Source organism: Agelaius tricolor, unplaced genomic scaffold (assembly GCF_023055355.1).
Source record: "Agelaius tricolor isolate 1412-34295 unplaced genomic scaffold, bAgeTri1.0.p SCAF_28, whole genome shotgun sequence".
Classification (NCBI taxonomy): Eukaryota; Metazoa; Chordata; class Aves; order Passeriformes; family Icteridae; genus Agelaius; species Agelaius tricolor.
Window position 1 is genome coordinate 9,028,825 of NW_027269288.1, and position 25,485 is coordinate 9,054,309.

Genomic DNA, 25,485 nt, shown 5'->3' on the forward strand with positions numbered 1-25,485 from the left:
AAAACCTTCTGGTGGGGATAAAAACCTCCAGGCCAGAATAAAAACCTCCAGGCCGGGATGAAAACCTCCTGGTCGGGATAAAAACCTCCAGGCCAGGATAAAAAACACCAGTCCAGGATAAAAACCAGAATAAAAGCCACCAGGCCAGAATAAAACCCACCAAGCCAGGAAAAAAACCAGAATAAAAACCTCCAGAGCAGAATAAAAGCCTCCAGGCCAACAGCAGGAACTGAGCAGGGGGTTGGTGCCTCCTCCTCCCCCATGCCAAGGCAGCAGCTGCTGTGTGCAGGAGAAAAGCAGGAAAAGCACCTTGGAGCCAAATTCCTGGTGAAATGACTGGCAGGGAGGGAGGGAGGTGTTGGGAGGGGAGGATGAATCAGTGAATACCCAGGAGTCAGGGGATGTGCTTGCTGCTGTCTCCTGCAAGCAGGGAGAGCTGCTTGGAGAGGGTTTTTTTTTTTTTTTAATATACAAAATCAAGGTTTTTCTGTGCCCCCAGAAAAAATCTAATGTGAACCTTAATATGAAGCTCAGAAATACACACATGAAAGCAGCACGGAATCTGAAAATTAGAAAAGCTGAAACCTGAGGCATCAGTGCAGAATCTGAAAAATAGAAAAGCCAAAAGCTGAGGCTTTCATTTCCCTGCTTTAGAAGCTCGACAAGGCCTTTACCTTGTCAAGTCTCTATTCTAAAAATTTCCTAATAATAGGAAAAAAATAGTTACATTATATAAATATTAATATAAAATATAAATATATAAAATATCATATTTCCTAATAGTACCTAATAATAGGCATTTAGTAAAAGATTGTGGGGAGGTTGCCAGAGAATCTGTGCCTGCCTCATCCCTGGGAGCATCTGGGTTGGAGAGCAGAAGGTGTCCCTCAAAAATGAGCTTTAACTCCAACCCAGACAATTTATATATAGATATATAAAAATATAATAATATTGCCTAATTAATATTATACAAATATATATAATACTACCTAATTATAGGTATTTTATAACAGATAGTGGGGAGGTTGCCAGAGAATCCGTGCCTGCCTCATCCCTGGGAGCATCCGGGTTGAAGAGCAGAAGCCGTCCCTCAAAAATGGGCTTTAACTCCAACCCAGACAATTTATACACAAATATATAAAAATATAAGTATTTCCTAATACTACCTAATAATAGGTATTTAGTAAAAGATTTTGGGGAGGTTGCCAGAGAATCCGTGCCTGCCTCATCCCTGGGAGCATCCAAGTTGCATCGCGCTCAAAATGAGCTTTACCTGCAGCCCAGAGCACCCCTCAGCGGTGCAGCCCAGCCTCCAGAGCTGCTCTAACTCTGATTTTTGCCCTGCCGTGCCCAGAGCCCTGCGGGAAGTGCCAGTTTGGTGCCATCTGTGAGGCAGAGACGGGGCGCTGCGTGTGCCCCACCGAGTGCGTGCCCTCGGCGCAGCCCGTCTGCGGCACCGACGGCAACACCTACGGCAGCGAGTGCGAGCTGCACGTCAGGGCCTGCACCCAGCAGAAGGACATCCTGGTGGCTGCCCAGGGCCACTGCAGTGAGTGTCACCGTGTCCCCCTCTTTGTCCCCCTCTTTGTCCCCCTCTTTGTCCCCCTCTTTGTCCCCTGTGTCGCCAGCGCTCAGCCCCGCTGCTCCATCGCGTGGATTTGGTCGCTCTCACGCCCTGCCTGGGTGATTTTCCCTTTTACCTGGAGGATAATTTGATATTTCCAGGCTCCCCAGCAGCTTTGGTTTGGTTTCCCCCCTCCTCGCTGGAAGTGCCCCCTGTGTTATTTGTCTGAGCCAAGCAGAGAAATTGGATTAATGTCCATGGGGCCAGGGTAGGAATTAGGATAAAAATGTGTTAACAGCCAGCAGCAGAAGTGAGAGCAGGGCTGTGTCTGATCCCCTCCCTCCCCTCCATCCCCTGGGGTCAATTCCTCTTTGTTCCTCCTTTCCTCCCCACTCCCCAGCCCGTGGAGCTGTCTGGGCTAATTTCTTAATGAATTAAAAGCCCTGCTCAGCTCCTTCATTATTACAAAAGCTGTGGTGATGATTTCAGCCTCATACAAACCTGTCCAGCTGGGCTGAGATTCCCCAACAGTTTGGGGGAGGATGGCTGAGGGTGGCAGCTGCCTCCCAGAATAGATGATGAAATGGGATTTATTTCCCTCCAGAAAGAGCTGCTGGGTATCCAGAATACTCAGAGTGGGCATCCAGTTTGCACAGATTAAATAAGGAGTAACAAATTAAATGAATAACGAATTAATAGCGATAAGGGTCCCAGCTCAGTGACAGCACCCTGGCGGCTGCGGGCGCCGCTCGGGGGGCTGAGCGTGTCCCTCCCTGTGTCCCAGAGTCGTGTGGCAGCTCCGTGTGCTCCTTTGGCAGCCGCTGCGTGGCCGGGCAGTGCCTGTGCCCGCGCTGCCAGCGCCAGCCCCCGGCCCCCGTCTGCGGCACCGACGGCGTCACCTACGGCAGCCCCTGCCAGCTGCAGGAGGCCTCGTGCCAGCTGCAGAAGAGCATCGAGGTGGCCAGGATGGGACCTTGTGAGGACGGTAGGCTGGCCCTGGTTCTGCAGGGGCTGGGGGAAAGGGAAGGAGGAGGGAGGGAGCTTCATTTGCTGTGCACTGTGAGACCCTAAACCCCCTCGGAGCAGCAGGTCCTGTGCCAGCCGTGCTTCCTTTGTGCCCTGTGAGACCCCAGACACCCCAAAACGGCAGGTCCTGTGCCAGCCATGCTTCCCTCTGTGCCCCACAGGACCCCACTGTGCTCTGGGAGACCCCAGGCACCCAAATCAGCAGATCCTGTGCCAGCCATGCTTCCCTCACTGTCCCTCTGTGCCCTGTGAGACCCCAAAAACCACCCAAACAGCAGATCCTGTGCCAGCTGTGCTTCCTCTGTGCCCTGTGAGACCCCAAAACCCCCCCAAAATAGCAGATCCTGTGCCAGCCATGTTTCCCTCACTGCCCAAAGGACCCCCAGCACCCCCAGTCCTGCGCCAGCCCCCTTCCAGTTCCAGCCCCCATTCTGCTATCCCAGTTTTTTATTCTAGCCAAATTCTAGCCAAAGTACAGGGAGGATTTTTTTCCCCATATCCCACCTAAATTTCCTGGTTTTCCATTGGAACCTATTCCCCCTTGTCCTGTCTCTGCATCCAATGTAAATTTTCCCTCTCCAGTGCCATCCCTGGCCCCTGGCAGGGCTTTGGTCCTGGATGATTTTTAAGCTCCCTTCCAACCCCTCCCATCCCATGGCTCTGTTGCCTCAGCAGAGCTCCAGGGAAGGTTTTGGGGTTGGCTTGGTGAGCCTAAAAATAAAGAACCTGCAGAGTTTTCCCACTCAGGGGAAGCTGTGGGCTCCTGCTGGCACAGGGAGGGAGCTGAGGTTGCCTGGCACACGTGGGGGAGGACGTCAGAGCAGGGCAGAGCTGAGGCAGAAGGCAGAGCAGGGTGTTTGATCACAGCCCTGCTCGGGGGATTTCAGGTTGCTGTCCCTCCTCAGGCAGAGCCTGAATAATTCTGTGTGTAATGCCAAAGCCCAGCCTTTGATCACACCAGAGAAAGGGCCAGGTTCCCCTTCCCCCATCCCTTCTCCCCTTCCAGCAGCCTTTGAAATCAGCCACAGCTCTGCTGCTGCTGCTGCAGCTCATCCTGCAGAGCCCCAGGGGCTTCAGTCCTCTAAATCCCAGCCCCAAATCCCAGCCCCAAATCCCAGCCCTTCCCCAGCTCCACGTCACCCTAACCCTAACCCCCTTCCCTCTCTCTGTGTGCCCAGAGTGCGGCTCAGGGGGCTTGGGGGATGGCAGTGAGTGTGAGCAGGAGCCAAGCTCAGGGGTTGAACCCTTCCCTCTCTGTGTGCCCAGAGTGTGGCTCAGGAGGCTCAGGCTCAGGGGATGGCAGCGAGTGTGAGCAGGAGCCAAGCTCAGGGACTGAACCCTTTCCTCTCTCTGTGTGCCCAGAGTGTAGCTCAGGAGGCTCAGGCTCGGGGGATGGCAGTGAGTGTGAGCAGGAGCCAAGCTCAGGGGTTGAACCCTTTCCTCTCTCTGTGTGCCCAGAGTGTGGCTCAGGAGGCTCGGGCTCGGGGGATGGCAGTGAGTGTGAGCAGGAGCCAAGCTCAGGGATTGAACCCTTTCCTTTCCTCTCTCTGTGTGCCCAGAGTGTGGCTCAGGGGATGGCAGTGAGTGTGAGCAGGAGCCAAGCTCAGGGGTTGAACCCTTTCCTTTCCTCTCTCTGTGTGCCCAGAGTGTGGCTCAGGAGGCTCAGGCTCGGGGGATGGCAGTGAGTGTGAGCAGGAGCGCTGCCGCCACTTCGGGGGCTGGTGGGATGAGGATGCCGAGGACGAGCCCTGTGTCTGTGACTTCACCTGCGTGGCCGTGCCCCGCAGCCCGGTGAGCCCTGCCCTCCTTCTGTCCTCTCCTGGCTGGCACAGCCCTGCCAGGGGCTGCCCTGAGCCGTGCCCTGGCCCTGCTGCTGGCAGGTGTGCGGCTCTGACGGCGTCACCTACGGCAACGAGTGCGAGCTGAAGAAGACGCGGTGTGAGAAGCGCCAGGAGCTCTTGGTCACCAGCCAGGGAGCCTGCCGGGGTGAGTGCCCTGGGGAGGCCATCCCCCCTCTGGGTGTGTCCCTGGGTGTGTCCCCTAAATGAAGCCACGCCCTCCCTGCTGGGTGTGTCCCTCATTGTGTCACTGGGTGTGTCCCCAGCTATGTCCCCTAAAGGAAGCCACGCCCTCCCTGCTGGGTGTGTCCCTCATTGTGTCACTGGGTGTGTCCCCTAAATGAAGCCACGCCCTCCCTGCTGGGTGTGTCACTGGGTGTGTCCCCGGGTGTGTCCCCTGCAGGCAGCCACCCCTCCCTGCTGGCTCTGTCCCCAGCTGTGCCCCTGCTGTCCTTTCCCTGCCCATAAGCAGGAATTCCACCCCCTGTCCCCGTGCTCTGCTGTCCCCTGGGCCTCCCCTCCAGTTCCCAGCATCTCCAGGAGGAATTATGGGAATGCTGCGGGATCCCGGGTGCCGAGGTGACCCCTGTGTCCCTGTGTCCCCTGCAGCCCTGGCCACCACCCCGCCACCCCTGCTGGTCGTGCACTGCAGCCAGAGCGTCTACGGCTGCTGCCCCGACAACGTCACCCTGGCGCTGGGCGTGGGAGCTGCTGGATGTCCCAGTGAGTGCCACCCCCGGGGACCCTCACAGGGGCTGGGCAGGATCTGGGGTGCTGGCCCCAGGAGATGAAGCTGGACACCCCCCAGATGCAGGATGGTGGGATATTCAAGGTGGAAAAGCTCTCCTGAGCTGCAGCACCACCGTGGTCACAAAATCCCGTCCCCAAGTGTCACACGCCGCCCCTGAGCCTCATGCTCAGGGTTTTGAGCATTTCCAGGGTTGGTGATTCCATTGCTTCCCTGGGCAGCCCATTCCAAACCCTAACCACTCTTCCAGTGAACAAATCTTCCCAAGTATCCACCCTGAGCCTCCCCTTTTCCTCTGGTCCTGTCCCTTGTCCCTGGGAGAAGGGACTTGACCCCTCCTGCCCCACAGCCTTCCACTGATGATCCTCCAGAATCCCTGAGCCACCTCCCAGGCCTCAATCCCTTGGGAATGCTGGAGGGGACACTTTGGGTGTCCCCAGAGGTGCCTCCAGGGCCTTGGTGCCTTCAACCCATTACTGGGCTCAGGCATTTCCACCTGCCAGAGTGACAGAAATATTCCACGGAGGGAAAGGTGTCACCTGAGACCTTGCAGAGGCCCAGTGACAGCTGGGTGACCCCCTGTGCAGGAAGCTGAGCTGGCCAGGGGCTCATTAATATTTATTCACTAATTATCCAAGCCAGCAGGAGCATTTTGAAAGGCTCTCAACAGCTGAGGCTGTGGCTGCCTGATGGGGGAAACATCAGCCCGTGGAGACACAACTCCAGGGTGGGGTAATGCTGAGCAGGGAGAGCTGGATAATGGGGGAAAAAACAGCTGGATAATGGGAAAAAATCAGCTGGATAATGGGGGAAAAAATCAGCTGAAAAATGGGGAAAAAGCAGCTTGGATAATGGGGGGAAAAACAGCTGGATAATGGAGGGAAAAAACAGCTGGATAATGGAGGGAAAAGCAGCTGGATAATGGGGGGAAAGCAGCTGGATAATGGGGGAAAAAGCAGCTGGATAATGGAGGGAAAAAGCAGCTGGATAATGGAGGGAAAAACAGCTGAAAAATGGGGAAAAGCAGCTGGATAATGGGAGCGGCTGCAGGAGCTGTGGGGGTGTTGTCCAGGGGGATGCTCCAGGGGACAGGAGCATTTCCATTGCTCTGGCAGTGATGATCTTTGGGTTTTCTGGTGGAAATCCTGTTCCCCCATCCATGAAATCCATGGACACAGCTCCCCCGGACTGATGATTCCAATGGAAATCCAATGTCACCAGTCTGTGTCCCACCCGTGTCCCACCCATGTCCCACCGTGTCCCACCCGTGTCCCTCACCACTCAAGGAGCAGTTTGAGCCCCCTGGGCCGGGTTTATCCATGGACTTTCCCTTTCCCTGCTCCTGGGGTGTCCTCGCCCCCTCCCCACTGCTCCCCAGGTGTCCCTTTGTGCCCCTCTCTGTCCCTTTCTGTCACCTCCCCGCTGGGACAAGGACAGCGCCTGCCTGTCTATCTTTGGCTGCCTCCCCTCCATCAAGCTGCTCGTTAATGAATTAATAATCACCCTCTAATAGCTTCCTTCCCCTTTGATGTTAATGAGAGATGAGCTCTTGATGGCATCGAGCTCTTGATGGCATCGAGCTCCTGGTGACAGCCCGGGGGCCGATGGAGGAGAGCAGGGGTGGCACAGGGTGGTGACACGGGTGTCCCCTGTGTCCCTGCCCTCAGGCACGTGCCAGTGCAACCCCTACGGCTCCTACGGTGGCTCCTGTGACCCGGGCACGGGGCAGTGCTCCTGCAAGCCCGGCGTGGGCGGCCTCAAGTGCGACCGCTGCGAGCCCGGCTTCTGGAACTTCCGCGGCATCGTCACCGACGGCCGCAGCGGCTGCACCCGTGAGTGACGGGGACAGGGACAATGAGGGACACTGCTGAGGGACGGGGGTGTCACCCGTGAGTGACGGGGACAGGGACAGTGAGGGACACTGCTGAGGGACAGGGGTGTCACCCGTGAGTGACGGGGACAGGGACACTGCTGAGGGACGGGGGTGTCACCTGTGAGTGACGGGGACAGGGACACTGCTGAGGGACAGGGGTGTCACCCGTGAGTGACGGGGACGGGGACAGTGAGGGGACACTGCCCAAGGGTGGGACAGGGGTGGGACACTTCCCTGAGGGACAGGGATGGCACATCACCACCCCCCTTCCCACATGGCTGTCAGGCCCCCCTTCCCCCTTTCCCACCCTATAACTGCATTTTCCCCTTTCCCACCCCATAACTGTGTTCATTCCCCTTTCCCACCCCATAACTGTGTTCTTTCCCCCATTCCCCACCCCATAACTGCTGTCCCCCGTCCCCACGCCGTGCCCTGTCCCCGTTGCAGCGTGCCACTGTGACCCCGTGGGCTCGGTGCGGGATGACTGCGAGCAGATGTCGGGGCTGTGCTCCTGCAGGACGGGCATCACGGGCATGAAGTGCACCCAGTGCCCCGACGGCAGCAGCCTGGGCACCACGGGCTGCCACAAGGGTGAGGGGCCCTGGCTCCTGATGGTTTGGGGTTTGGGTCCTGCTTATTTGGGGTTTGGGTCCTGCAGTACTGGGGGTTTTGGGTCCTGCTTATTTGGGGTTTGGAGTCTTGTTTATTTGGGGTCCTGTTTATTTGGGGGTTTGGGTGCTCTGTATTTGGCATTTGGGGTCCTGGTTGTTTGGGGTCCTGTTTATGTGGGGTTTGGGTCCTGTCTATTTGGGGTTTGGCTCCTATCTATTTGAGATTTTGGCACCTGTCTATTTGGGGTTTTGGCACCTGTCTGTTTGGGGTTTTGGCTCCTGCCTAACTGGGATGTTTTCCCGGATCCCTCTCTCCCTGCCCAGACCCCTCAGCCCCCAGGTCGTGCAAGGAGCTGAGCTGTGACTTCGGGGCCTCGTGCGTGGAGCTGAACGGCTTCGCCCACTGCGAGTGCCCGTCCCCGCTGTGCCCCGAGGCCAACACCACCAAGGTTTGGGGACACCCCTCTGGGGGGCTTTGGGGTGGGACACAAAATCCTGCAGGAGCTGTTCCCTGCTGGGCAAGGGGGACACACGGGTCACAGATGTCCCCTGGCACTCCTGAGCCGCCCTGGGTCACTCTGTGCCCCAAAGGAGCCCCCCAAAAACGCTGCCATCATTCCCAGTGACCCATTAGTGTCACTGGGAGATGCAGTGCACCCAGAGGTGCAGCTCCGGTGTCCCCTGTGTCCCCAGGTGTGTGGCTCTGATGGTGTCACCTACGGGGACCAGTGCCAGCTGCGGACCATCGCCTGCAGGCAGGGCCAGCACATCACGGTCAAGCATGTGGGGCAGTGCCATGGTGAGTGTCCCCAGGGCAGTGTCAGCCCCATGTCCTCAGGCTGGCCCTGCCACCCCACAGGACATCCCCTGGCACAGCATCTGCCCTTCCCTTTGTCCCCCCCTCCCAGTGCCACCCCCTCACCTCCGTGTCTGTGTCCCTGCAGAGTCCATCACCCACACGAGCCCCCCGGTGCCCCCCACGCCGCTGCCCACGGTGCCCCCGGAGCTGCCCGCGCCCCCTGGGGCCACCCCGCGGTCCCCCCTGCCCACCGGGGCGGCCACCAGCCCGTCCCTGCCGCCAGCCAGGCCCACGGAGCGGGGCCACCCCACCACCAGGCGTGTGACAACGGCCAGGCCGGCCACCACCACGGCCTGGGTCACCCACGGCGCGCACAAGGCCACCATCCGCCCGCTGGCCACTGTCCCCGTGGTGGCGGCCACCAGCCAGCCCGGCTACAGCGAGTCCGGCAGCGCCGAGGGCAGCGGGGACCAGGACATGGGCGCCAGCGGGGACCAGGAGGCCAGCGGGGCAGGATCTGCTGGTGAGTGCCACCCCCGGGGCTCTGGGGGGGCTCTGAGTGTCCCCAGGGCAGTGCCATGCTCAGTGTCCCTTGGGCAGTGCCCCTGAGTGTCCCCTGGGCAGTGCCATGCTCAGTGTCCCCAGGGCAGTGCCATGCTCAGTGTCCCTTGGGCAGTGCCCCTGGGTGTCCCCAGGGCAGTGCCACTGAGTGTCCCCTGGGCAATGCCACTGAGTGTCCCCAGGCCACTGGGGGCTGTCCCCTGGTGTCCTCAGCCCCGCCCTGGGTGTCACCACGAGCAGGGCGGGTGCCATGCAGAGGTGTCACTGCTGGGTGTCCCCCGTCTGTCCCCCAGGCGAGGAGGAGCCTGACGAGGGCCAGGTGCCACCCACGCCTGCCATCGAGAGGGCCACGTGCTACAACAGCGCCCTGGGCTGCTGCTCCGACGGCAAAACCGCAGCCGCCGACAGCGAGGGCACCAACTGCCCCGGTGAGACTGGAATGGGGGACTGGGGTCCCTTGGGGTCCCTTGGGGTCAGGAGTTTGGGATCCCTCAGGGTGGGAGGACACAGAACTGCCCAGCTGGATTTGGGACTTGGAGGAAGGGTTGGAATCACTTTGGGGTCAGGAGTTTGGGATCTCTCAAGGAGGATGACACACAGAGCTCTCTAGGTGGATTTGGGGCTGGTTTGGGATCCCTTTGGGGTCAGGAATTGGGATCTCTCAAGGGGAGTGACACACGGAACTGCCCAGGTGGATTTGGGGCTGGTTTGGGATCCCTTTGGGGTCAGGAATTGGGATCTCTCAAGGAGAGTGACACACGGAACTGCCCAGGTGGATTTGGGGCTGGAGGAAGAATTGGGATCACTTCCTGGGGGTGTTTGCTGTCCCCTGATCCCGCTGGGATTTCTCCTCCTCCCCGCAATCTGAGGAAGCACAGCCCCACCTCTGCTCTGTCAGAATATCTTCGTTATCCTGAAAATTATTCCTCAGGGGCCATGTCCCAGATTTTTCCTCACTCAAGTCCTTCCTTGTTCCTTGGGGTTTCTAGTGGGACATCCCCTTTGCCTCTAGGAAAAAAAACCAGCACTTTCCCTTTTAACCCGTAAAGGACAGCCCAGTGTGAAGGGAAAGGGAAGGGAAAAGGAGAGGGGAAAGGGAAAAGCAGAAGGGAAAAGAGAAAGGGAGAGGGAAAGGGGAAGAAAAAGGGAAAAGGAAGAGGGAGAGGGAAAATGGAAAGGGAGAGAGAAGGGGAAAAGGGAAAGGGAAAAAAAAAGGGAAAATGGAAAGGAAGAGGAACCTCCTGTGTGGTTCCCACAGCGGGATCTCTCCATCCTCTGCAGCCCCAGGGCAGGATCCAGCCCTGGCGCTCCTGCTGCAGCTCCAGGCTGGTTTGGCAGGGCTGTGGTTGCCCTGTGTCCCCCTGGCCCCCAGCCCCGGGCAGTGCCCTGTGGGTGCCCATGGGTGCCCCTGGGCCCTGGCGTGTCCCCTGTCCTCTAACGTGTCTCTCTTGTCACCCAGCGGTGCAGGGGGGCTGCTCTCCGCGCCGGAGCTCGCAGGAACCCGTCTGGTAAAAGCTGCCATCTCCAGCCTGGTCCTTGCCATCTGCTCCAGCACTAATCCTCCATGGCTGTGCCCGTCCCATCCCCACTAACCCAGCACTGGCACTACCCCCACACTGCCATCCCCCCTGCCAGGGACCGCGGCGCTCCCTCGCCGCCCCTGCCCAGCTCAAGGGCTTTGTCTTGTGTTCCCTCCTCCCGCAGCCACCAAAGTGTTCCAAGGAGTGCTGATCCTGGAGGAGGTGGAGGGCCAGGAGCTGTTCTACACCCCAGAGATGGCCGACCCCAAATCCGAGCTCTTCGGGGAGACGGCGCGGAGCATCGAGAGCGCGGTGAGCTCCGTGCCCCTGGTGGGGGCACAGCTGGCACCGAGGGGACCCTGCAGGTGCCCTGAGGGGCTGCCCCAGAACAGAGTTACACAGTGGAGCAGGGGTTTGTTAAAAGGATCTCCTCAATGGATACACCTTGGGCCTACGCTCAAGATGAACCCAGAATGGTCACAAAATGGACGATGGTTCCCTGTCCCAATGGATTTCTGGATCCCATTCTTCCCTTGGCCCTAAAGGGCAGCTGGAACTGTCACAGAACATCCCTGTCCCACTTTATTTATGGATCCTGTTCTTGCCTTGGCCCTAGAGAACAGCTGGAATTGTTTATGGATCCCATTTTTTCTTGGCCCTAAAGCACAGCTGGAACTGTCACAGAACATCCCTGTCCCATTTTATTTGTGGATCCTGTTCTTGCCTTGGTCCTAAAGAGCAGCTGGAATTGTCACAGCCCATCCCTGTCCCACTTTATTTGTGGATCCTGTTCTTGCCTTGGTCCTAAAGCACAGCTGGAACTGTCACAGAACATCCCTGTCCCATTTTATTTGTGGATCCTGTTCTTCCCCTGGCCCTGAAGAGCAGCTGGAATTGTCCCCTGTCCCCTCCCTGTCACCGGGCTGCCTTGCAAAGGCTGGGAAGCGAATCCAATCCTGGATCTTTCCCTGGCAGGATCCCCGTGCCAGGATCTTCCCGTTAACCCTTTCCTTCCCCAGCTGGACGAGCTGTTCCGGGGTTCTGATGTCAGGAAGGATTTCAGGAGCATCCGAGTGCGGGACCTGGGCCAGAGCAGCGCCGTCAGGGTCATCGTGGAGGCTCACTTTGACCCAGGTGGGGCCATTCCCAGAGGGAATTATGGCTGGGGAGGAGAAGGGAAGAACCATCCTAAAATTCACTGGGGTTGGGTCTTTTATCCTGCAAAATTTCTGTGTGAGCGGAGATGGGAGGAGCTGCACACTAAGGAAGCTGGAAGGGTTTTCCTTGGGAAGGAGGAATTATTTTCTGTGGGAATTGAGGGATTATTTTCCTTGGAAAAGGAAGATTATTTCCATGGGAAAGGAGGGTTATTTTCCTTGGGAATGGAGGGATTATTTTCCTTGGAAAGGAAGATTATTTTTCTTGGAAAGGTAGATTATTTTCTTTGGAAAGGAAGAATATTTTCGTTAAGAAAGGAGAGTCATTTTCCTTGGTAAAGGTGGTTTATTTTTCTTGAGAATAGAGGCTTATTTTCCTTGGAAAGGAGGATTATTTTCCTTGGGAATGGAGGTTTCTTTTCCTTGGGAAAGGAGGGTTATTTTCTTTGGGACAGCGTATTATTTTCCTTGGGAAAGGAGAGTTAGTTTCTTTGGGAAAGGATTCTTTTCCTTGGGAAGGAGAATTATTTTCCTTGGAAAGAAGGATTATTTCCTGGGAAAGGAGGATTATTTCCTTGGGAAAGGAGGGGTTTGGGGAGGTCGTGGGAAGGAAATTCCTGTTGGAATGCTCACTGTTGCTCCCCTCCTTTGCCCTCCTGGCTGGGCTCAGCCACGTCCTACACGGCCACTGATGTCCAGGGGGCCCTGCTGAAGCAGCTCCGAGCTGCCAAGAGAAAAACCATCCTGGTGAAGAGGCCCCAGCAGGAGCACATCAAATTCATGGACTTTGGTGAGTCCCCCTCGCTGGCTTTGGGGTTTCAGAATGCCAGGGGGGCTCTGCTGGTCTTGCCAACCCCTCAAAAGCTTCCCTGGGTGGGTCCCAGAATGTTTGGGGTTGGGAGGGACCTTAGAGGGGTCTGGACATGGGCAGGGATCTTCCAGAGGGTGCTTGGACACTTCCAGACCCACACCTGACCCTAAAACTAACCCATACCTGGCCCTAAAACTAACCCACACCTGAACCCACACCTGACCCTAAACCTAACCCATACCTGACACTAACCCTAATGCTAACTTTAACCCAAATCCATACCTGACCCTAACCCACATTGACCCTAAAACTAACCCATACCTGACCCTAAACCTGACCCACACTTGTCCCTAAAACTAACCCATACCTGACCCCAACCTTATCCCACATCTGACCCTAAAACCAACCCCCCCATCTGCCCCCAATGCCCCCAGCTGACCCCAATGGCCCCAGCTGACCCCATCCCTGCTGTGTTCCAGACTGGATCCCCCGGCTCTTCACCACCACCGTCACCACCACCACGGCCACCACCATGGCCCCTGGCACCACGCGCAGGGCGCCCGCGGCCACCGCGGCCCTGGGGCAGCACGGCGAGCCCGGGGGCAGCACCCACAGCCCTGGCAGCACCCACAGCCCCGGGGGCAGCACCCACAGCCCTGGCACCACCCGCAGCCCTGGCAGCAGCAGGAGGATGAAGCCCACCCAGCTGCCCCCTGGCACGGCCCTGGCACGGCCCTGCGAGTCCCAGCCCTGCCTGCACGGTGGCACCTGCCAGGACGACGGGCACCACTTCACCTGCAGCTGCCCCGCGGGCACAGGAGGGGCTCTCTGTGAGAAATGTAGGTGCTGATGTGAGAAATCACAAATCTGGGGGCTTAAAAGTCGCTTCCCGTCCTTTGATGTGGGTAGGATGCCACCCACCCTGTGCCAGGTTGTGCCAGGCTGGATTGGGGCATTTCCAGAGATGGGGAAACAGCTAAAAACCCACTCACCTGGAGCTCTGCAAGCTGTGGGTGTCCAGCTCTGCTGGTTTAATGGGATTTGACCTCCCAAATCCCATGGAAGACATCAGTGGCTGTCCAGCCCTGTTGGTTTTATGGGATTTGATCTCACAAATCCCTTGGAAAATGACAGTGGGTGTCCAGCCCTGCTGGTTTAATGGGATTTGGAGTCCCAGATCTCCTCAAGGGAGGCACAAACAAGTTGCTCTTTTCATAAACCCAAGCTCAATAAAAGTTGCCTTTTCACCCCCTTTCCCCCCCCCCCTTTCTTTCTTCTTCCTTCCTTTCTTCTTCCTTTCTTTCCCCACTCTCTTCTCCCCTCTTCCCCCCCTCTGCCTCATTTCTCCCCCTTTCTTCCCCCTTTCCCCTCGTGTTCTCCCCCCATTCTTTCCCCCTATTCTTTGCCCCCTTTTTTCCCCCCTTTTCCTCCCCCCCATTTTTCCCCCTTTTTCCTCCATTCCCCCCCCATTCCCCCTCCTTTTTCCCACTCATTTCCCCCCCCCCTTCCCCCTGTTCTCCCCCCCTTTTTCCCCCTCTCTTCCCCCTGTTCTCTCCCCGTTCTCTCCACCTTTCTTCCCCTGTTCTCCCCCCCTTTTTCCCCCTCTCTTCCCCCTGTTCTCTCCCCGTTCTCTCCCCCTTTCTTCCCCTGTTCTCCTCCCCTTTCCCCCTCATTTCTGCCCCCGTTTCTGCCCCCATTTCCCGCTGTTTCCCCCAGCCCCGGGCGGGTCCGTGCCCAGTTTCGGGGGCTCCTCGGTGCTGGCGTTCCGGACCATGCGCGCCTACCACACGGTCAGGATCTCCCTGGAGTTCCGCGCGCTGGAGCCCCAGGGGCTGCTCCTCTACAACGCCCAGCGCCACGGCAAGGACTTCATCTCGCTGGCGCTGCTCGGGGGCTTCGTGGAGCTCAGGTCAGGCTGCGAGGGGGTTGTGTCCCCAAGGGGCAATGGTGTCCCAGCAGGGAGAGCTGGCATCCCAGCGGGGGAGATTTCTGTCCTGAAAGGCCGCAAAAGTGGACAAAAATCGGGATTTTTTGGGGGGAGAGGGATGTGGCTGGAATCAGGTGTGGCTGAGCTCAGGTGAGCTCTAGGACAGGGAGTTTTCATCCTAAAAGTGGACAAAAATTGGGATTTCTTTATTTTTTGGGGGGATGTGGTTGGAATACTGAGGGAGCACGAGCTCAGGTGAGTCTCTGGACCCAGGAGGGGCAATTTGTATCCCAAGAAGGGGAATTTGCATCCTAAAAGGCCTCAAAAGTGGACAAAAATCAGATTTTTTTGGGGGGAGGGATGTGGCTGGAATCAGGTGTGGCTGAGCTCAGGTGAGCCCTAGGACAGGGAATTTGCATCCTAAAAGGCCTCAAAGTGGACAAAAATCAGGATTTTTTGGGGTGTGTGTGGCTGGAATACTGAGGGAGCTCATTCCTTCTTTTCAGTGAAGTGAACTAACTTTGAGTGAGTTCAAAAAGCTCTGAAGTGTGGGAGGTTGGGTTTTTTGGCAGGTTGGTTTTTTGGCAGGTTTGGGGTTTTTTTGGCAGGTTTGGGGGTTTTTTGAGACATCTTTTTTTGGTAGGGTTTTTTTTAACTGGGATGAGAAATGTGGAGGGGGGGGGGAAAAGGGAAGGGAGGAAAGAGCCAGAGTGGCTTTTCTTGTATTCCAGAATCCAACGGATACGGGTTTGGAGTGAGGGAGGGGGAGGGCAGGGAGGGAGGGAGGGGAAGGAGGGATGGAAAGATGGGGAGAGAAGGGGGCAAAGATGAAGGAAGGGGAGAGAGAGGGAGGGGGAGAGGAGAGAGGGGGAGAAGGAGACAAGAAGAGAAGGAGGGAGGGAAGAAGAGAAAGAGGGAGAGGAAGGAGGCAAGGAGGAGAGAAGGGAAGAGGGAGGGAGAGAAGGAGGGAGGGAAGAAGGGGGTCCCCAAGTGCTCCCAGTGCCAGTCACGCCTGGCACAGCCCAGCTGGCACCTTGGAGAACACCAAGGCCGTGTTTTGTCAGGTTTGACACGGGCTCTGGCACGGGCACGGTCACCAGCCGCGTGCCGGTGGAGCCGGGGCGCTGGCACCGGCTGCTGGTGACGCGGAACCGGCGCATGGGGACGCTGGCCGTGGACGGGGAGCCCCCGGTGAGCGGGCACAGCCCCCCGGGCACCGACGGGCTCAACCTGGACACCGAGCTCTTCATCGGCGGAGTGCCCCACGAGCACATGGCGCTGTGAGTGGGGCACGGGGACAGGGAGGTGACACTGGGATGATGGGTGGCACTAGGAATGGGGCACGGGGACAGGGAGGTGGCACTGGGATGGTGGGTGGCACTGGGAGTGGGGCACGGGGACAGGGAGGTGGCACTGGGATGATGGGTGGCACTGGGAATGGGGCACGGGGACAGGGAGGTGGCACTGGGCTGGTGGGTGGCACTGGGAATGGGGCACGGGGACCGGGAGCTGGCACAGGGCCTGCAAGGGTGGCACGTCTACTATGAGGGTGACACTGGGCCTAGGAGTGTGACACTGCCCCATGAGGGGGGCACTGGCCCTGTGAGGGTGGCACTCTTGTGTGGCACTGCCCCTGGGAGGGTGGCACTGCCCCTTGAGTGTGGTACTGTGAGGGTGGCGCTGCCCTCATGATTGGGGCCCTGCCACTCCCTTGGTGACAAACCCTGTGCCCCTGTCCCCTTAGGGTGGCTGAGCACAGGGGGGCCCTGCCACTCCCTTGGTGACAAACCCTGTGCCCCTGTCCCCTCAGGGTGGCGGAGCGCACGGGGGCCCTGCCACTCCCTTGGTGACAAACCCTGGCACTGTGTCCCCTCAGGGTGGCTGAGCACAGGGGGGCCCTGCCACTCCCTTGGTGACAAACCCTGTGCCCCTGTCCCCTCAGGGTGGCAGAGCGCACGGGGGCCCTGCCACTCCCTTGGTGACAAACCCTGGCACTGTGTCCCCTCAGGGTGGCGGAGCGCACGGGTGCCACGAGCGGCCTGCGGGGCTGCGTGCGGGCCCTGGCCATCAACAACCGCGGGCACGAGCTGCACCAGGGCTCCAACGACGTCCTGTACGCCACGGCCGTGGGCCAGTGTGGCACCGACCCCTGCCAGCCCAGCCCCTGCCACCACGGCGGCACCTGCCACGCCAGGGAGGCCGACATGTTCCACTGCCAGTGCCCCGAGGCCTACACGGGTACGGCGCGGGCACCCAGCGGGTTTTTGGGGTATGGGGTGGGAACTGTGGGGTCTGAGGGGCTTTTTGGGGTATGGGACGGGCACCGAGGGGGTTTGAGAGGGTTTTTGGGGTGTGGGGTGTGCACTGAGGTGTCTGAGGGGGTTTTGTGGTATGGGGTGGGCACCAAGGGGGTCTGAGGGGGTTTTTGGGGTATGGGGTGTGCATTGTGGGGTGCTGAGGGGGGTTTTGGGGTATAGGGATGGGCATTGTGAGGTTTTCGTCCCTCTGGGGGGTTCTGAGGGGGTTTTTGGGGTATGGGATGGGCATTGCAGGGTTCTGAGGGGGTTTTTGAGGTACGGAGATGAGGATTGTGGGGTTTTCACCATTTCTGGGGGGTTCTGTGGGAGTTTTTGGGGTCATTGTGCCAGTGCCTCGATGCCTACACGCCCATGGGGGACGTTGAGTACATGGGGGACCCTGGGGCCATGTGTCAGGAGGTTGGTGACAATGTCCCGTCCCGCAGGCCCCACGTGTGCCTTCGAGAGGAACCCGTGCGAGCCCTCTCCGTGCCACGCCTCTGCCACCTGCCTGGTGCTGCCCGCCGGGGGGGCCCTGTGCGCCTGCCCCGTGGGCCGTGAGGGGGACCTGTGCGAGCGAGGTGGGGCAGCAGGGGTGTCCCCAGCCCGCCGTGACCTTGGGACGCCTGCCACGCCCCGTGTCCCTCACGCTGCCCGCTTTGTGCCCAGTGACAGAGCAGGACCAGTCCGTGCCCTTCCTGCCCGAGTTCAACGGCTTCTCCTACCTGGAGCTCAACGGGCTGCAGAGCTTTGTGCCCGACCTGCAGTGAGTGCAGGGACACGGAGGGACAAACCCCACCCACAGCACCCTGGGCACCCCACAGCTGGCAGGGCTGCCATGGCTGCCACACCCATGGCCTCGGGGTTATCCTGAGCAGCTGGATGGGAGGGAATCCATAATCCACAATCTGTATCCCACAGTCCATAACCCACAATCCATAACCCATAATCAATAATCCATAAAAATCCACAACCCACAATCCATAACCCACAATCCAAAATCCATAATCAATTATCCATAATCCATAACCCACAGTCCACAACCCATAATCCATAACCAACAACCCATAATCCATAACCAATAACCCCTAATCCCTAACCCACAATCCCTAACCCACAATCAATAATCAATAACCCCACCCCTGCTCTCCCAGGGACAAGATGTCCATGGAGGTGGTGTTCCTGGCCAAGAAGCCCAGCGGGATGATCTTCTACAATGGCCAGAAGACCGATGGCAAAGGGGACTTTGTGTCCCTGGCACTGCACGAGGGCCACCTGGAGTACAGATACGACCTGGGCAAAGGGCCAGCCCTGCTCAGGTGAGGGCACTGGGGGCACTGCCCAGGTGAGGGTGCTGGGGGCACTGCCCAGGTGAGGGTGCTGAGGGCATTGGGGGCACTCTGCCCTGCTCAACCTGAGACATCAGCACAGAATCTTAAAAATAGAAAAGCCAAAACTTAAAGCATCACCTGCTCAGGGCACCTTTCCAGGCTGATTTTGTAGGTTCTGAGGGCAGAGTTTATAACATTACCAGCAAATAATGACAATTTTCAAAGTTTCAGCAGCAAAAGCCTCACTTTGATGTTACAACCTGTTTTTATCCAGTTTTCCAAGTTACTGTGTTTAATTTCTAATTTCAGTTATTGTGTTTTTTCTAATTTCAACTTGCTTGCTGCTCAGTTCATTGCTTAGGAGGTGCTTGTGTGTGTACATGCTGAGACTCTTTACACAGAGAGATATATTTTTGATATTATCTTTACATTTTTTTATTTTTATACTTTTAATATGATTTTTATATGTTTTTAATATTTTCTTCACAGATTCTCACAGACTTTTTATTTGCCACAGCTGCAAGCCTGCTTTTCTTTACCAGAACAGATTGTTCTGCAAACTGATTTTCATTCCTGTGATTCTTTCTCATGGGAACTTCACATGTTCATTCAGCTGAGCAAGGCCTGATTTTAGAAGGTTTCTTAAGCTTTTTTTCCCCTTTTTTTCCCCCTCAGGAGCAAGGAGCCCGTGCCCCTGAACACGTGGGTCAGTGTCCTGCTGGAGAGGAGCGGCCGCAAGGGCGTCCTGAGGGTCAACAACGGCCACAGGGTGACAGGGGAGTCCCCGGTGAGTGGGGGGGACCCAGCCCTGCCCTGCTCTCCTGGGGAGGAGCTCCTGAGGCTCCCGGCCTTTAAACTGTGGGTTTGAGTGGAGTTTCTCAGGTTCCTGGGCTTTAAATTGTGGGTTTGAGTGGAATTTCTCAGGCTCCTGGGCTTTAAATCGTTGATTTGAGTGGAGCTTCTCAGGCTCCTGGGCTTTAGATTGTGACTCAGGTTCCTGGGCTTTAAATTGTGAATTTGAGGATGGAGAAGGGAAATTTCTCAGGTTCCTGGGCTTTAAATCATGAATTTGAAGGTGGAAGAGTGGAATTCTCAGGCTCCTGGGCTTTAAATAGTGGCTCAGGTTCCTGAGCTTTAAATTGTGGGTTTGAAGGTGGAGAAGTGGAATTTCTCAGGTTCTTGGGTCTTAAATTCTGGATTTGAGGGTGAAAGAGTGGAATTCTCAGGCTCCTGGGCTTTAAATCATGAATTTGAAGGTGAAAGAGTGGAATGAAGGTGGAAAAGTGGAATTTCTCAGGTTTCTGGGGTTTAAATTGTGGCTTTGAGGGTGGAGAAGCAGGCAGGGAAGGATCCCTGCATCCCCTGCAGCCCCTGTCCCCCCTGTCCCTGCCCAGGGTCTCAGCCAGGTTTCAGGGATACCTTGGATGAGCCCCCCACCTCTCCTGGACCCCTCTCCCTTATTCCAGGTCCTCACCTGTCCCCTGTTGGAACAGCCACATGAGGCACCCCTGGGTCAGTAATTAATGGTTAATTAAGAGCCCCCAGCAGTGAGAGGAGCTCAGGGAGCAGGAAAACCCCAGGCCCTGCTGCTGCATCCCTTGGTGCTTGCTCTGCTCTCCTCTCAGCTGGGAATTCTGCAGTTCCAGCCTCTCCCTGTCCCTCCCTGTGCTGTCCCTGCATTCCTGGGCTCCCTTCCCTGCATTCCTGGGGTCCCTTCCCTGCATTCCTGGGCTCCCTTCCCTGCATTTCCTGGGGGTCTCTCCCTTCCCTGCATTCCTGGGCTCCCTTCCCTCCCTCTCCAGGAGGAGGCAGGAAAAGCCCTGCTGGCTGCTGAGCTCACCCCCAAACCCCCAGAACCCGACCTGGCATTTTCCTGCCCTCACTCTCCTCTGTCCCAGCTCCTCTCTGAGCAGAGCAGAGCCCTGGGTGGCAGTGACCCTCCTGCCACCCCCAGAGCCACCCAGCCCTGGTGGCAGCGGGGCTGTGGCAGCCCTGCCCGTTGCAATGGCACCCACTGATGGCCCTTTTCTCTCTTTTTTTGTTTTTTTTTTTTCTTCTCTCTCCCTTTGATTTTCCTTTGTATTTCCCCTCCCCTGCTGTCTGGATCCCAGAAATCCCGTAAGGTACAGATAAGTATGACCCCCCCACGCCTCCATCTCATCTGCCATTGGCACCTCCCTCCTTCCTTTCCTTCCTATTTTTGTGTTTTTCATCTTCCCCATCTGGTTTAGGATCCCTGTAGTTTAGTCCTTCATTCCCAGCCAGTTGTCACCTTCTGGTTTTGGGACCATTTCAATTAATCAATCTGGTCATTTATTTTGTGTTAATCCCACAAAGCATTAGTTAGTGCTCCATGTCACCCCGTCCTTGCTGTGGCCCTGCCTCCATCCCAGAGATTTCCCAGGAATCCTGAGGCTGGTGACAGCAAGGAGGGAATTTCCTCCTCCAGAACCACCACGTGGGGTGCAGGAGAACCTCCTCAAGCCATGGGGTGCAGGAGAAAACCTGGACCTGCTCCTCAAACCTTGGGGCAGCCAGGCTGGATCCCTCTGGAACGGGCTGGGATTGAGCCTCAGCCTGCAGGGGCTCTCAGCAAGGCCTGGGGACCCCAATTTTGGGGGGCACACGAGAGCAGAGCCCCCCTCCAGGCCTGAGGGTGCGGGAAGAGCCTCTCCCCAAAAATTCAATCCAGGGGAAACCTTTCCCAGGTGCCTGCTGGGGGAGGGACCTGGCAGTCCTTGGCATGAGGAGGTTCCCTGGAGGCTCCATCCGTGGAATCATAAATAAAATATCATCAAATAAATTACCATAATATAAATTATCATCAGTCTCCCAAACGGAGAGAGCCACGAGGACCATCGAGGCCAGCTCCTGGCCCTGCGTGGGGCAGCAGGGACGAGCTGACACCTTGTCCTTGCTGCCCCTGTTCCCCCAGGTGCCTCACATGGTGCTGAACCTGAAGGAGCCCTTCTACGTGGGGGGAGCCCCCGACTTCTCCAGGCTGGCCCGAGCAGCTGCCATCTCCAGCGGCTTCGAGGGAGCTGTGCAGAGGGTGAGGTCCTGCTGGTCATTCCAGTGTCCAGCTGGGACAGCCCAGTGTCCTGCTGGTCATTCCAGAGTCCCACCTGTCCTGGGATGGACCTGGGAGCTTCCTGGTGATGGGAACGTGGCACCAGTGGGGAAGAGAAGGGGAGGTTGGGAACACTTGGATGGATTTCCATCATCTTAGGGATGGATTTCCATCATCTTAGGGATGGACTCCCACTTTATGGATAGATTCCCATCATCTTAGGGGTGGTTTCTCACCTCAGGGATGGGTTTGCATCTCCTCTTGTCCCCACTGCCTGGTGTCCCCTGGTGTCCCTGGCTCACCAGAGGTGGGTGGCCATGGACCCTCAGAAGATCCCAGCCTGGTTTGGGTTGGAGGAACCTTCAGGCTCCCCGTGTGCCATGGGCAGGGACGCCTTCCACCATCCCAGCCCATCCAGCCCTGCCTGGGACGCTGCCAGGGACGGGAATTCCCAGTTTTTGGATTTTTTGGCCCTGAGCAGCTCCTGGCTGACCCTTCCTGCCCCTCAGATCTCCGTGGGTGGCGTGCCCGTGCTGAAGGAGCAGAACATCCGCAGTGCCAGGGAGGTGTCCCCATTCCGGGGGCACCCCTGCACCCAGAAACCCAACCCGTGCCAGCATGGGGGCAGCTGCAGCCCCAGCCTGGGCAGCTACCAGTGCTCCTGCCACAGGGGCTTCTCGGGGGCACACTGCGAGAAGGGTGAGTGCCACCAGGGCTGGGGTGCCACCAGGGCTGGGGTGCCACAGGGACAGGAGGGTGCCACAGGCAAGGTGGAGGTGGCCATGGCAAAGTGGAGGTGGCACAGGAGGCTGGAGGGGGCCACAGGGGGCTGGGGATGGCCCACAAGGTTGGAGGTGGCCATGGGGAGCTGGAGATGCCACAGGAAATGTGGAGGTGGCACAGGGGGTTGGAGGTGGCCATGGGGAGCCTTTCCTGGCTGTTCCTTTCCCATCTCCCAGGAATTCCCTGGGTTTCCTGGCTGTTCCTTTCCCATCTCCCAGGAATTCCCTGGGTTTCCTGGCTGTTCCTTTCCCACCTCCCTGTCTCTCCACAGTGATCATCGAGAAGGCAGCCGGGGACACCGAGGCCGTGGCCTTCGATGGCCGCACGTACCTGGAGTACCACAACAGCATCACCAAGAGGTACCTGCCCCACCAGGGCTGATCTGGGGAGGAAAAGCTGGGATCCAGGAGCTCCAAACGGGGCTGGATGTTCCTGGCTCTCCCCTCTTGATTTCCCCCAGATTCCCAGCTCCAGGCCTGGCTGGGAATGGGCTGGGGGTGGATCCTGAGTGTCCCTCAGGGATGGGACACGTGGGACTGTCCCAACCCCGGGCTGGGGAGGACCCTGGGCTGGCCATGGATGTGCTGCTCCTTGGGAACTCCCTCTGGGAATGAGCAGAGCTGCCCCAGGCTGGGAATTCCTCCTTGTCCTTGGGAATTCCCTCTGGGAATGAGCAGAGCTCCCCCTGAGCTCCTCCAGGCTGGAATTTCCTCCTTCAGGAGACTCCTGGGTCCTTCTGCCTGTCCCATTCCCGGTGTCCCAGCCCTGCTGGGGGGGTGTCCGTGTGGAGCTGCTGTCTGTCCCTCCCTGGGTGTCTGTCTCTGTCTGTCTGTCTGTCCCTTCTCAATGTCACTGTTTCTCTGTTTCCAAGCCACCTGAGCAATGAGATCCCAGCGTAAGTACGGCCCTGCCACCCTCACCCCACGTCCCCATTGTCACCCCAAACCCCGGGGCAGCTCAGGGTAGGGCTGGGGGAGGAATTTTTAAGCATGGTTTTAATAAGGATGAGCACAGGGAAGGAGAATCCCTGTGGTTTCCTGCTGCAGCAGCAGCCTGAGGTGTTGGAGATGGACAACTGGGGGTGCTGATCCTTGATTTTTTCAGTGTGGATGTGGAACCCCTCAAAACATCTCCAGTGTGGATGAGGGGTCAGAAAAAGGGTCAGGGAAGGAGGATGGGGAGAAATCCCAATCCCTGCACAGCTGAGATTTGCTGTGGGTCTGTCCTGCGTGGAAGGGAAGCCCTAAAAGGAATCCTAAAATTCCCTGCTCCATGCAGAGCATTCCCTGCTGTGGGAAGGGGGGAATTTGGGGGATTTGGGGGGATCCCCGCCTATCCCATCCCATCCCATCCCATCCCACCTCATTGTGTGCCCTCAGGGCTCTGGGGGCTGAGCTGTGCCTGTGCATGGGGGCTGCAGAGCCACCACCTGCATGTCCAAACCATTGGGAAGGGCTGCAAAGGGATTTTTAGGAATTTCAGGATTATCCTGAGCATCCTCCTAAGCTGGGCAGTGCCCTCCAGCAATGTGAGCTCAGAACTGTCCCTGTGTCCCCTCCCGGAGCCACATCCCTGCTGCCTTGTGTCCCTGCAGAGGGAAAGTGGATTTTTCCTCCTCCAGGGAAGCTCTAAGGGAAGGGAAAGGAAGGGAAAGGAAAGGAAAGGAAAAAGGGAAAAGGGAAAAGGAAGGCAGGAAGGGTCTCCTCGCTGCCCCTCGCTTATGGCTCGCTCCCCTTTTCTCCCATCCGAGTCCCGAGGCGCTGGATTTCCCCTCGGAGCCCAGGTGAGTGCCCAGGTGTGCCTGTCCCCTGCTCTGCCTGTGCCTCAGCGTGTCCCTGTGTCCCTGTGTGTGTCCTCTGTGTCCCTGTCCTGCCTTTTATCCGTGAGGGATGAGCTCTGCACAGGGGGGGTGGCAAAGAGCCACCAGCCCCAGCCTGAGGGACCCTGCAGGGACAGCAAAGAGCCACCAAGGCTGAGGGACCCTGCAGGGACAGCAGGGCTGTGTCCCACCCCCTGCATGCAGCATCCCTCAGCAATAAAAAGCTCTCTGTGGTGTCTCTGTGTGTCCCACTCCAGCTGTGGCCAGGAGCCTCGTGCCTGTTCCAGAGGCAAGAATCAGGATTCCAACCTGGGGAAAATCCCATCTTTCCTTCCCTCCTCCTCCCTTGGGAAAAGGTTTTGTTGCCTCCATGCCCTTCCTGTGACCATCCCCACGGTGCCATGGCTGCTGTGCCACAGCTGGCAGGGATTGATCCTTGTGCTCCATGAGGATAAAAGCAAGGAATCTCCAAAGAATCTCCTTCCTGTGTATCCCAACCCCAGGAGTAGGATGGAGATTATCCCAAAATCTGGCTCCTCTAGGGCAGCAGATGGGGACAGACCCTTCTTGTGTATCCCAGGGTCGGGATGGAGGTTATCCCAGAATCTGCCACTTTTAGGGCAGCAGGTGGGCTCAGCCCCTTCCTGTGTATCCCAGGAATGGGATGGAGATTATCCCAAGATCTGGCACCTTTAGGGCAGCAGGTGGGGACAGGCAGGGGGTTCATCTCCCGGGGAGGAGGAGGAGGAGGAGGAGGAGCTGCCCATGGCCTTTCCCTGCAGTGAGAAGGCCCTGCAGTCCAACCACTTTGAGCTGAGCATCAAGACGGAGGCGACGCAGGGGCTGCTGCTGTGGAGCGGGAAGGGGCTGGAGCGCTCGGATTACATTGCCCTGGCCATCGTGGACGGCCGCGTGCAGCTCAGCTACGACCTGGGCTCCAAGGCCGTCACCCTGCGCTCCAGCGTGCCCGTCAACACCAACCAGTGGGTGCACATCAGGGCCTCCAGGTCAGCATGGCCACAGCATGAGCGGGGCCGGGACTGCGGGCAGGGTCTGCACTGGGATCGGGATCGGGATCGGGATCAGGATTGGGATTGGGATTGGGATCGGGATTGGGATTGGGATCAGGGTGGAAAAGCTGGGAATGAGGCAGGTGAGCCCCATGATCCCCAAGGAGCTCTCTTTGGATAAGAACTCTCAGAACTTTGGGTCTGGAAGCCAAAGATTAGAATTAAACTCAGGATTTGATCTGAGACCGTGGAAAAGGCTTCCAGACTTAGGTGCCAGAAGCGAGAATGTGGATTTAGAGTTTAAGGCAGAGACACGTTAAGTAAAGGAAAGTTTAGAGTTTTAGAGTTTAAGATACAGAAAAAATAAAGTAACTACAGCCCTACTGGTGGGGATATCCCAGGAATGGGGTGGAGATTATCCCAAAATCTGCCCCCCGGTGGTTCCCAGGGTCAGGATTTGCAGGGAGCAGCTCTGGGCTGGCTCTGGGGGCCATTGCTGAATCCCTGCTGTTGCTGAATCCCTGCTGTTGCCCCTCGGGAGCAGGGTGCAGAGGGAAGGCTCCCTGCAGGTTGGGAACGAGGCCCCCATCGCCGGCTCCTCGCCCCTCGGGGCCACCCAGCTGGACACGGACGGGGCGCTGTGGCTGGGTGAGTCTGGGGAGGGACAGGCCCGTGTCCCCTGGGGGCTGCAGCGGGGTGGGGACATTGGGGACATCCCTCCCTCCCTCCCTTCAGCCCTC

The 25,485-nt window shown here is 57.8% G+C and overlaps 1 protein-coding gene across 9 annotated transcripts in view; it reads left to right on the forward strand.

The window, feature by feature from the left end:
- The window catches only part of AGRN (agrin), a 70,618-nt gene that overhangs the window by 42,320 nt on the left and 2,813 nt on the right, over positions 1-25,485 (forward strand). For 3 of the 9 annotated variants that reach the window (XM_071449352.1, XM_071449355.1, XM_071449359.1), the window contains 30 exons: positions 1,355-1,549; positions 2,349-2,549; positions 4,236-4,381; positions 4,471-4,576; positions 5,038-5,151; positions 6,844-7,008; positions 7,497-7,640; positions 7,985-8,109; positions 8,354-8,459; positions 8,605-8,982; positions 9,314-9,448; positions 10,725-10,852; positions 11,560-11,674; positions 12,368-12,487; positions 12,988-13,347; positions 14,225-14,417; positions 15,500-15,715; positions 16,444-16,673; positions 17,179-17,313; positions 17,402-17,498; positions 17,887-18,051; positions 18,739-18,850; positions 20,175-20,186; positions 20,999-21,115; positions 21,643-21,832; positions 22,188-22,275; positions 22,788-22,811; positions 23,667-23,699; positions 24,518-24,742; positions 25,290-25,393. In XM_071449352.1, coding sequence (XP_071305453.1) covers positions 1,355-1,549; positions 2,349-2,549; positions 4,236-4,381; positions 4,471-4,576; positions 5,038-5,151; positions 6,844-7,008; positions 7,497-7,640; positions 7,985-8,109; positions 8,354-8,459; positions 8,605-8,982; positions 9,314-9,448; positions 10,725-10,852; positions 11,560-11,674; positions 12,368-12,487; positions 12,988-13,347; positions 14,225-14,417; positions 15,500-15,715; positions 16,444-16,673; positions 17,179-17,313; positions 17,402-17,498; positions 17,887-18,051; positions 18,739-18,850; positions 20,175-20,186; positions 20,999-21,115; positions 21,643-21,832; positions 22,188-22,275; positions 22,788-22,811; positions 23,667-23,699; positions 24,518-24,742; positions 25,290-25,393 — 4,479 coding nt within the window. The remainder of the gene's footprint in view (positions 1-1,354; positions 1,550-2,348; positions 2,550-4,235; positions 4,382-4,470; positions 4,577-5,037; positions 5,152-6,843; positions 7,009-7,496; positions 7,641-7,984; positions 8,110-8,353; positions 8,460-8,604; positions 8,983-9,313; positions 9,449-10,724; positions 10,853-11,559; positions 11,675-12,367; positions 12,488-12,987; positions 13,348-14,224; positions 14,418-15,499; positions 15,716-16,443; positions 16,674-17,178; positions 17,314-17,401; positions 17,499-17,886; positions 18,052-18,738; positions 18,851-20,174; positions 20,187-20,998; positions 21,116-21,642; positions 21,833-22,187; positions 22,276-22,787; positions 22,812-23,666; positions 23,700-24,517; positions 24,743-25,289; positions 25,394-25,485) is intronic. The other 6 variants (XM_071449356.1, XM_071449361.1, XM_071449358.1 and 3 more) reach the window with 4 other exon arrangements.